We start from the raw sequence: 12,550 nt of genomic DNA on the forward strand, positions 1-12,550 counted from the left end.
TATAACTGTTATACAATGTACATGTAGTTGTCTCAGCCGAAAACAATACGTAACATTGATAATATAAGCAAGTGTGACAAACCAATCAAAAATTTGTTGTTTGGGACTTTCATGGTTGACTAGTTCTATATTAACCAGTGACACTAGTCCTAATTTTTAAGAAAAGGGACAGAAAAAGTATGAAACAAAAAAAAAACGGTTTTTCAAAGCTATATTTTCAAAATGCACTGCATAATTTGAACCGCTTTAAAGTGTTTCATTTTATTTTATGTTTGTGCGTATACGAAAAATTGATAGCAAGTTAAACTTCAATGTTCATAATGTTAATGTCTTTGTCATTTTGGTCTTTTGTGGATAGTTGTCTCATTGGCAATCATACCACATCTTCTTTTTTATTTGACTTACGAGTATTATATTTCTTGTGAAATCGATAGATGAGCGGTTTTTTTTCACAAATACCGAACAAAAGAATTTAGCGTAAACGTCAATTAATGGACAAGCAACCCAACGAGAAAAATAAAACTTAAGAGGCATCTACATGTACATGTATAACTAGTTTTGAATTAGAGAAATCATTCAGTGCCATATGATTCTATTCAGATTTGTGCGTTTTTCGATTTACGAATAATTCAATAAGATAAAAAAAGTAATTGAAGCAACAAAAAAAAAAGATACATAAAATAACTAATTAACATAAGTTTACAAATACATACCTAGGTGCATTTAATAAAACAACATTTGAACTTATTAATACATTTTTTTCAATTGTAATTTTATGTTTATGTACCCGATATGGTGTTCTTCTAAAAATAAAAATCACTTGAATGGGTATTTATGGTGTATATACATGTATCACACGTGCTATCTACATGTACAATATACGGAAATGACATGGCTGGGTATTGTAAAATTACTGAATGAAGATTACTGTCAGGTGTATATCACCGGGCGAAGAATTTACTGGTTTGTCAAAACGGTTAGGTGTAATTTGTCATATTGTAAAGGTTTGAATCGCGCTCATCTTTTCTTTTTTATAATATGAATTGCGCCAATAAATGGAACTTGACACATTCCCATTTCCATTCTCAATTTTATTAATTGTGTCATATTTACCTCGAAACGATTAACCTATTTACACGTACATGTAACATTAAAATACTGACTTCAACTGTTAAATAACTAACATTACTAAAATTTGAAATTATGTACTTCTCCTTCCGTATGCCATCAGGTCCTAGTGCACTATTTTGTTCTAAGTGCACTAAGGAGTCCCTTGCGGTATCTGTACCTGTAAATACCGGAAAGGACCTCGTCAGTGCACTAAGAACAGTCAAACATTTGAAAACAAGTCTATAATATTTGCGCAATTAAATGATTGTTTTATTGGCACAAATTAATGCTGCAGTTTTTACAATAAATTGATGCCAAAAAAAAAAGAATTGGCGTAATTAAGTTGTGGCGCAAATTAATTCTTTTTTTAGAGAAACTGGATATCGGCCTTCAAAACATGGTGTGTACACAAACAAAACAGTATTCATCTTTTACGCAGTCTAGCCGGAGAATAAAAGTTTTTGCCATTTGTGTAGGATTTTAAATTTAGAATGTAATGAACAAGTAAGAAGATCGTTAGAAACCTTAAGTGAATCGGAAAATGAGCTATGCACGATGAAAGGGAAAAGTTTGGTGCGTCGATAACTTGAAAATTTCATAGATGCATGTGATAATTGTAAAATTTCAAGTCTTTAAATAATATCCACTTGTAGAACTGATTATTTCGATCCTTCAAATATGTGTAGAATAATAATAAAAAAATATATTATTTAGTCTCTTTCTTATAAATACTGTAGATTTGTATTTTATCATCGATTGCAAACATAACGTCCAGTGAGAAATATTTCATGTATTCGTACAAAGAACAAATCAATTTCTTTTAGAATACAATTGATTGGTTATTTAAGGTAAATGATTTGCGACAGAATAAGTGAAACTTGGCCAGAAGCTTACCTCTAAAATAAAGAAATATAAAAAAGGTAGAGTTATTTTTAAATTCTGTATTTTACTCATACATGGACTTAGCACTTTTTACATTAAAAAAACCAGTTTTAACACCAACAGCAGGAATCACAAACGACACTGGTTCCATAGATATCTTTAACGAATTTTCATATATCCCTGGCAGTTTTCGGTTAATATGAGACTCTGACATTGAGGAGAACAAATACCATGGATGTGTTGTATTTTTTTTTTAATACATTTAAATATAAAACATGTACTTCATATAAAGCCTCATTTATAGAACATTCTTTATAATTTATTGTGTCAAGGAAATAATTGGATCAGAGAAATGTTTGGCGGAGGAGAGAGAGAGAGACATAGAGAGTCTGACTTATATCACGGTATTTGGTCTCATGTTATTCATGTCAAAATGTGATGGACGTAACGTTTCCTATTCGTTTTATATATATTCCATAATGATATTAGTTAGAGATTTAATCCAATTCAAACTAATAATTGTTTTTTTTTATCCCGCATCTTTTTATATTAAATCATTTTAACTCAAAACTATAATAATTGAAATAACTTTATGAAATAAAACCAAAACATACGTGTATATCAGACGCTTAACAAAACGATATACCATACGATTGATGAAACACTAAACGATAGCACATACCATACGATAAACGAAGCGCTAAACGCTAAACGCTAAACCATACCATAAACCATACGACAAATAAAACGATTAACGATACCATGAACCATACGTTATAACAAAACCCTCAACGGTGACATTTACCATACGATGAACGAATGATGAACGAACGCTGACCGAACGTTGTACGGACGATATACGAATGATGTACGAACGATGACCGAACTCTATACGAACGATTACCGAACGCTGTACGTACGATTCCCGAACGAAAAAAGTGTTAACTTTTACGTTACAGGGACTGTACATGTGTTTTTATGCCCATTTATGGACATTATGTTCGTCTGTTAGTTTGGTCATCTGTCCCATTTCAGGTTAAAGATTTTGGTTGAGGTAGTTTTTGATGCAATTGAAGTCAAATCAACTTGAAACTTAGTAAACATATATATTCCTTATGATATGATCTTTCTAATTTTAATGCCAAATTAGAGTTTTTACCCCATTTTCATGGTCCCCTGAACATAGAAATAATAGTGCTGATGGGGCATCCATGTACTATGGACACATTCTTGTTTATCTTGACTTACTGAAGAACTACTTCCAAACAATCCACTTGATGGTGCACCTACTCCAAACCCTGCAGATGTCTGTTTACAACCAAACAAAGAACTGCCTTGGCTACTCCCATCCATCATGTTCATGTTCTGTTGCTGTCCTTTAAAACTGCATTGTTGGGGTATGGCACTTCTAGGAAGAGGTGCTGATCTAGTATAATAGTTCTGTTGTCCTCCAAAACTGAATCCTTGGGGTTGGCTGTTTCCAAATAAATTGTTATTTGCTGAACCTCCAAAAGTTGGAACAGCACTTCCAGAAGAGGGTGCTGAATGAGCACTTCCAAATAAACCTCCTCCAGCAGAGGGTGCACCTCCAAAACCACTAAAACTTGATTGAGCACTCTCAAATGGACCTCCTCCACGAGGAGGTGCACCTCCATAAATTAATTGATTACTTCCAATTGAACCTCCTCCAGCAGTTCCAAATAGACCTCCTGTAGAAGCTGGTGCTGCTCCAAAAGTAGGCTGAGAACTTCCAAATAGTCCTCCTTGTTGAGAGTTGAAATTAGCAGATCCAAAATAAGCTGCTCCTGGACTTGCCCCAAAAGAAAAACCTTGAACTGGTGGTTCCTAATTTTAAAAATATTATATTAATAAGAAGCAATAAACATTCAAAGCAGTACTTATAGTTCGTTCTTATGTTGTAATGTTATATCACTATCCCAGGTTAGGAGGAGGGTAGGGATCCCACTAACATGTGTAACCCCACCACATTATGTGTGTATGTGCCTGTCCCAAGTCAGAAACCTGTAATTCAGTGGTTGTTGTTTGTTGGGAACAAATGTGTTACATATTTGTTTTTTCGCTCATTTTTATTACATAAATTATGCTGTAAGTTTTCTGGTTTGAATTGTTTTACATTGTCATTTCAGGGTCTTTTATGGCAAACTATGCAGTATGGGCTTTGCTCATTGTTGAAATTAACCTTTAGATGTTAAAAGTTTCTGTGTCATTTGGTTGAGGAGAATTAAAGTAAGAGTACGGAAATGAAAAATCAGCATTTCTATGTTTATAAAGGGGCATAAGTCAAGAAAGGTTATAGTAATTCCACTAAAATTCAAACTTGATCTGTGTTTTGAAGTAATTATCATTATAAGTGTCATAACATTTAATTGAGGCATACTCAAGGGAGAGAACTGAAACCAGCCTTGGGACGTACAAACGTAAGTATGTATGGACGCATGTACAATACAGACAAGGGACTGTAAACCTTAATGCCCCCTCTACGGAGAATTATCATTGGTCGCTCATTTCCACAGATATAGTAGGAATATAAATTAATAGGCCACATAACAAATAGGAATATATATAGAAGACCCATTGGTGGCCTTCGGTTGTTGTCTACTCTATGGTCGGGTGTTGTCGCTTTGACATTCCCCATTTCCTTTCTCAATTTTTTTAGAATGTGAAAAATAAAATGATTTGTGTATTAAAGAAAATTAATAACCACAAAAAAAATACATATGAAATATTAGTAGCTGCTGATAGAATTTAAGATTTAGAAAAATGATGATGGTTGCACTTATAGATATTTCATATTCTTCTGATTTTATTAGTAGCAAAAAAGTACTTAACATGCATAAAGTGCATGTAACTATAGCTATTTACATGATATAGGGAGTTTAAATTTTTACTGTAGACTTTTATAAAAAATTAGTTCATGGACCTGGTTTCCCCTTTTTTCGAAATTGATTATTACATTTTATTTGATACCGGTTATATTAGGGGAATTTTTCCTTAATGAGGAACATTTAACAATAGAATTGGTTACTATTTTATTGGAAAATTGCTTTTCATAAATACTTCTGCAATATTAAATGAAAAAAGGGGGTCCGCTCACAGGCCTAATTTTCATGATTTTTTTAAAAATTCTCCAATCAATTTCAATACAACTATCTCCCTTGATATCAAAATGTTGGTTTTTTTTATTTTTAAAATACAAGTAACAAGTTTTTTTCTAATCTGTCAATTAAAAGTTTTAGATGTTCCTGTTGTTTTATTAGACTTTGTAATATATTTTAAACCATAAAAGTATTTTTGCAACAAGCCTATATACATGTATTAACATACTAGAAGAATCATGCTCAGAAAAAAGACACCCGAACTACCTTAATTAGTGTAAAATACAATTTATCTTGAAATCATATCTTTGCATGTTCTTTGAGTTAGTCCTATTTGATTTTGTTCCATAAATAAATATTACATGAATATATTAAGCTGCCATATATCAAACTTTAAAGAGAAAGAGAGAGACACACAATTTGCAACAAAATTTCATGACCCTTTGTAACATAAGATTTTGGGAGTCTTTATTACGCCTTTGAGCAGTCTTATGTCAAAAACAAAATTTAAGTCTTTTTTAAATTAACAACTAGCATTACCTGCATCCTTATTGTGTATGGACTGAATTTTTGAAAGAAAGCATTCATTACACCAGCTAATCAAAAACATCTCTGTTAAGTAGCAGACAAAATATGACAGTTGGAGTTATTCTGGACGGTCTAGATATTCTTTAATTATTTTGCCCATTATTTATCCTCTTTACATCTAAACATCCATTATTTTCTATTCATTTGAATTTTTGCCTATATTTCTGTATTGAGTTTCATAGAAATTTTTTGGCCCTTATTCTTCTGTTCTTTTTGTCCATTATCCTCTATTCTGCAAACCCCATCCCAACCCTTATCTGTTAGTCAGAAGTTCCTCAGAAAAAAATTAATGAAATTTCAAGAGTAAATACAAACCACAAATTAAAATGTTCGAAGGTTTATTATGATTTTTTTGCAAAACCTTGAAATTAAGTTTCCACCCAAAAAACATTTTTTCTTCAATCTCAGTAAATTGGTATCCAAAAGACGACAGAAACCACCGTAACCCTTACTTCTAAAGGTGGTGTACAAAATCTTGTAATTTTAAAAGTACAAATGATTTTATCACTAAAATTTTAGTACATTGAGAAAAAGTTGTATTGCCATGGATATTTGACTAATTGTTTTACCAAAGTCTTATGTAAACAAGCCTATAGAAAATAAGTAGTGAAATGTTGAATATCTGAATTTGCGGTTCAACTTTACCCATAAAATCTACAAAAATAAATGCAATCCACCTTACATACACTTATGTTGCTGTACATATATATTTTTGGAGAGGTCCCGAATTTTAAAAAAATTAAATCCCGCCATCCCGAAAATTCTATAAAGAAATCCAGGATCTCAAAAAGGTTAATCCTGAAATCCCAAGTTTAAAAACACCTGATCCCAACCTCCTGAAAAAGGTCTTGCCCCCCCCTCATATATGATCATTTACTTACTATTTGTACTGGCTGGATAACTGGTACTTTAGAATCTTTATCCACTCCAACAAATGATGTGTATTTACTGATAATGTTTGCTGCTACACTCACTAAAACTATGTCAGACTTCTTATCTGAAAGCAAATAAAATTTGTCTATAATTTGAATATTAATTTGTTTCTGATTAAATATTTTCATCTACTTCATTCATGCAGAAACTCCTGACACTTCAGTTGCATATCTTTTAATTCTAAAAATAAAATTGAGAATGTGTCAAAGAGACAACAACCCGACCATAGAACAAACAACAGCAGAAGGTCACCAACAGGTCTTCAATGCAGCAAAAATTCCCGCCCTGGAGGCGTCCTTCAGCTGGCCCCTAAACAAATATATATACTTAAGTTCAGTGATAATGAACGCCATACTAAACTCCAAATTGTACACAAGAAACTAAAAGTAAAAACAATACAAGACTAACAAATCAAGTCTTTTTTATATTTACTATTTATGCTTTGTCGTTTGCTGCTGTGTTACATAAATTAATTTGTTTTTCATTCATTTTTTTGTACATTAATTAGGCAGCTAGTTTTCTCATTTGAATTGTTTAACATTTGTGATTTCAAGGCCTTTAATAGCTCACTTTGTGTTATAGACTTTGCTCATTGTCAAAGGATGTACAGTAACATAATAGTTGTTAATTTCTGTGTTAGTTTGGTCTCTTGTGGAGGGTTGTCTCATTGGCAATTATACCACATCTTCTTTTTTATATTTGAAGGTTCAAGGAGGGTGCCAATCCATAGATCCTGCCCAAGTCAAATCATTTGATTCGAATTGTTGATGAATCTTTTGAATGGATTGATGAAATTTGAACTATTTTACCAATTGCCTCCGAATTTGTATGTTGACCTAGTAAAAGCCACAAATTTAAGTTACCAAATTTAAATGCAATTTTTTCAGCCGATACAAATAGGGATTTAAAAAAAAATCCACTTTATCTAAAATTAATCCATGGTGGAAAATATTTTAGCAGTTGTCTCCCTTTAACATGATTTTTTTTCGTTTTTTGTCTGATATTCATTTTCCTTTGGTTATTTTATGGATAGGGTCTCAATTATAATGCTTTATTCTATATTGTCCCTTTTAATGTCTCCCCTTGTCACATTAGTAAAACTGCATTTGCGACCATCAATATGCCAATTGACAGTGGCAACTCTTCAACTACAGTACTGCTATTCCTTAATTATACATGTACCTGTACTTCCACTTTGATATTATTTTAAATACCTATGCTATCATTTGCCATTTCTTCAATTTCAAGATCTTTAACAAAAGCTTTTGCTGCTAGTCTGTGTATAGGTGCTGCTACTGTTGTTTCATTAACTTGACCTTGACCTTCAAATTCTAATAAGTATTCAAATGGTAATTCTCCTAAATTTCCTGTTATTTTAACTGTCCCTCCAACTATTTCCTAGAAATTCAAATATACCTGTACCTTTATATGATATCAATTTTAAAGTCAAGATGTGTATACCATTTCTTAATTAAATATTTGATAAATAATGATGCCCTCACTTGGAAATAAGATATAATGTTATAAAGAGGCATAATTAGAGAAAGGTAAAAATGACACCACCTTAATCCAAACTTTACTTACTTGATTTGTATTTTGTGGTATTAAGCATTGTGTACAAGTTTTGTAACATTTGGTTATGCAAATTAACGTAAGAAATGGAAACCAATTTCTGAACGTACATACAGACTGATGGAGAAATGTAGACCTTAATGCACTCAAAACCCACTTCCTTCAAGAATAGTAATATACAAACAAACATTTACTTTTCTACATTGGCTAGAGGTGTAGGGGGAGGGTTGAGATCTCACAAACATGTTTAACACCGCCGCATTTTTGGGCCTGTCCCAAGTCAGGAGCCTCTGGCCTTTGTTAGTCTTGTATTATTTTAATTTTAGTTTCTTGTGTACAATTTGGAAATTAGTATGGCGTTCATTATCACTGAACTAGTATATATTTGTTTAGGGGCCAGTTGAAGGACGCCTCTGGGTGCGGGAATTTCTCGCTACATTGAAGACCTGTTGGTGACCTTCTGCTGTTGTTTTTTTCTATGGTCGGGTTGTTGTCTCTTCGGCACATTCCCCATTTCCATTCTCAATTTTATAGAAAATAATCAATGAACAACATATGGTCTAGATGACCTGCCTAATAGTATAGATATTAATGTGGTGGGATTAAACCTGTTTCATGTGTACTTAAAACTTTCCATTTGACAACCTAGAATATATGTCAACAAGAATGTGTCCCAGGTACACAGATGCCCATCTGCATTACAATTATTTATGTTCAGTGGACCCTGAAAATGGGGTGAAAACTCTAATTTGGCATTAAAATCAGAAAGATTATATCATAAGGAACATGTAAACTAAGTTACAAGTTGATTAAACTTCAACTTCATCAAAAACTACCTCAACCAAAAACTTTAGCCTGAAGCGGGACAAATGGATGGAGGGACGAACGAACATACGGACGAAAAGGCGCACAGACCAGAAAACGTAATGCCCATAAATGGGACATAAAAATTTTGAATAAACAAAAACCTGCAGAATTTAGCTGCCTACAGGTTGACCATTAAGGCAGCAACCATTTGATTTTCTGGGGGGCTATGGGTTTTTTTTCTGGACAAAAAACAATCTATTTTTTTCGCGACAAGTCAAAAACAATTTTTTTTCTTTCAATTTTAGCATTACATATAGTGGCAGCTGAGGGTGAAACAAACAAATTTTTTTTTCACAGAATCAAAAACAAATTATTTTTTTCTCCAAAAACGGGACACAAACTTTTTTTTCCAAAAAAAACCATAGCCCCCCCCTCCAGAAAATCAAATGGTTGCTGCCTAACTCAAACAAAGAAACAAAAGAGGTATTCAACAAGCAAAAGGTTCTGCTCATTTAATCTAAGGGCCCATTTGATCTTATAGCTATATATATTGAGATCTAGGTTTATGCTTTATTTTGAAGGATTCACAATGATATTAAGATGAAGAACAGTGATAGAGGTGCTTTCCTTTGATTTTGGCATGTGAGTGTAATCCTAAACATTCATGAAATATTTGCTACTGATCTTAAAGGAACAAGTCATCAATTGATCATGTGTGTGTAGGGATTTAGTGTCATGGATTATTACACCAAAGTTGTTCTTTTTGATAACACAATAATTACACACCACTAGCTGTACCAGTGTTCCAAGCATGGAATTTGTAAGCAGTTGTAAAAACCCTCAAATTTTTCCTTTTTTATCATTTGAAAAAAATTGTGAACATCAATAACAGATATTTGATGTTTCTGTTTAATTAATTTTCAAAATTTACAGTTTTGAGAGATATAGGCCTTGTCTATTATTGAAGACTTTGGGTTACTCCTCAAAGATCAAGGTCTACATTAACATTTTCGTTGTTTGGGTATTCGGACTCACAAACATATATATACCTGAAATTTATATTTTTTAACTACTGCACATGTGGACTCATTATTATTCGTTTAAGGGGGTTCGCGGGTCTAAATCATTTATATAGGATTTCTCTATATTTTTCTATAAATGAACTTTATCTTATAGTTAATAGAAAAATAAAATAAAAAAATGGGGTCATCGTTCATTTGCGCTCACAATCTGCCTTCGAAAGAAGCATACATCTTTGTAAAAGTGTTTATTTTCTGTTGAACTAATAGGAGAAATAAAGGTAATATCGAAATAAAAAAAAAGAAATCTATTACAGAAATCGCTCAAGTTTTACAATAATTTAGTTTAAGTACAGCATATATCGAAATTATATTAAAAAATATAGGTCACCGATGAGTTAAAAGAGATATTTCAATTTTAAAGCCAAAAAATGGCATTTTTCCACCAAAGGGAGATAATTTGGAACTTTTTCAATGATGTTTACATTTTAAAAGTCATCTGGGGCCAACGCGAATTAATTGTTTTGAATGTTTTTTGTACCATATGATAAAGTAACAACTACAAAAGGTAATAAATAAAAATTGTAATGAAAAACAAATGTTTATTTTTTTTTCTGAAATTTTTATACCCTCGAGCCTCCTTAATACCATTTTTCATGGATTTCATAGGTAAAGGTGAACCACGAAATTTAATGTTCAATGAACGACAAATTTTCGAAAGGCTTGTATGCAGACATCGGCAAAACCACAAAATCAAATATCCACGATTATATAATTTTTCCTAGATCCACGAAAAAATTGATCCCCACACAAATAAATATTAACACAATATACAAACCTGTCTTTCTGCTCCCGTAATAATAGCATACAATGTTACCATTTCTCCTACAAACACTGTAGGTAGTTTCTCAGGTATTGTAACAGCTGATACATGTTCATTTGGTGAGAAATTCCAGCCTAATGTCAAATCGGTCAACTCTGGTTGTAGTGAAAACTTCATTAGCCCCATTACCTATAAAATTAAAATTAAATTGATGAATAGCAATTTTGACAGTATGTAACCATTTCATTGGCTAATACTAAGGCCTAAATTAAAATATTGTTTGTTTGCCCTTTTCCGACCCTATGTTTTGAAACAGGGTAGGTAGGTAGGTAAAATATTTTATTTTTTTCCCCAAAAAAATAATTTGGCTCGGTATATTATTTGTCATGGGTAGGCAGGTAGGTATAATATTTTATTTTATAGATACAAACTCTGCATAATGTCATTTGTGTCCGTTTTGTTTTTGCAAATAAGTTTTCTGGGACCATTAGTTTTAAAAAAAAATATCACGTAGAATGTGAAGCTAATTCATATGCACTACTATTTTGTTTTCGAATATCAAAATATAGAGCTGTGCCGCATATCTTCAACGTTTATATGCCTGGAACTTTGAAGAGTTTGAACTTGCACTTATATTCTGTACTACGTACCTTGTATGCTTACCTTAAGATTTTCTGTAAAAGATAACTTTGTACTGATAAGATATATCCGGGCAGACATACATTACTAGTAGAAAAGTCCCTAGAGTGTTAAAAACATCGTGTGTGCCTTTGTTTCCAATAAAAATGCTACAAGACTTAAAACTCTGACAATTGTCACGTATTTTACATCGCATTTGTAAATGATCTGTATGGACAACTTGGCGATTTTACTGCCAGATATTCTCCACTTTACATGGTTTTGTCACTTTTGATGCATATCAGATATAAATAATACACCTTATCGCTATTTGTCCGCCATTACCAGGTTCCCGTAAAATTTTGACATCATAAAACAAAATATCTGATGCTACAATGGAAAAGTGATTGTTGTATGCGTCAAAAGGTCAAGCGGCCGAGTAGGCTAATAGCGATAAGGTGTATATAGCAGCATCGTTAACATAATCATCCTGATCTGCGGATCACAAAAGGCCATCCCTACATAGAATACAACGTCCGTTTACAAATTAGTTTGTACACCCGTGGATAATTTTGTATCAAACGAACTTTTTTTGTAAATAAACCCTGCTCTTTAAGTATAAAGGTACAGAGTAGCGTACGTCATATCATGATTTCAGGAAGCATTCACATGCTGAACATCGATTTCAAACAAATGTTTTGAAACTTCAAATGCAAGTGTTCATGTCAAACGCTCAGGTGATTCCAAACGGACTTGACCTTATACGTTAAATTTAAAACCCGAGAATTCCGGATAAAATAGTTTTGAGCGGGAAATATAAATATAAGATTTTTGGTAGGAACGAAAAAATTAAATAAAATAAAATCTTGCTGGTAAATACAAATAAAAGATTTTCAGGCGCAACGAATTTATAGGGTCGGTCGGTAAAGGGCAAACAATCAATATTTTAATTTAAGCCTAAGCTGTCAACAACAAAAATTCAATATTTAAATCCAGAGCATTTTTGCACCTGTCCCAAGTCAGAAGCCTCTGGCCTTTGTAAGTCTAGAATGTTTTAATTGTTGTTCATTTATATGTTTTGG

At 32.5% G+C, this 12,550-nt stretch overlaps 1 protein-coding gene across 1 annotated transcript in view; it reads right to left on the bottom strand.

The window, feature by feature from the left end:
- Nucleotides 1-12,550, bottom strand: part of LOC143054790 (von Willebrand factor A domain-containing protein 5A-like) — a 43,861-nt gene that overhangs the window by 16,326 nt on the left and 14,985 nt on the right. Inside the window, exons 11-14 of the mRNA XM_076227845.1 lie at nt 10,866-11,039; nt 7,844-8,027; nt 6,578-6,693; nt 3,241-3,837 (exon numbers count right to left, since the gene is read on the bottom strand). Coding sequence (XP_076083960.1) covers nt 3,241-3,837; nt 6,578-6,693; nt 7,844-8,027; nt 10,866-11,039 — 1,071 coding nt within the window. The remainder of the gene's footprint in view (nt 1-3,240; nt 3,838-6,577; nt 6,694-7,843; nt 8,028-10,865; nt 11,040-12,550) is intronic.

This window comes from Mytilus galloprovincialis, chromosome 12 (genome assembly GCF_965363235.1).
Source record: "Mytilus galloprovincialis chromosome 12, xbMytGall1.hap1.1, whole genome shotgun sequence".
NCBI classification, from domain to species: Eukaryota; Metazoa; Mollusca; class Bivalvia; order Mytilida; family Mytilidae; genus Mytilus; species Mytilus galloprovincialis.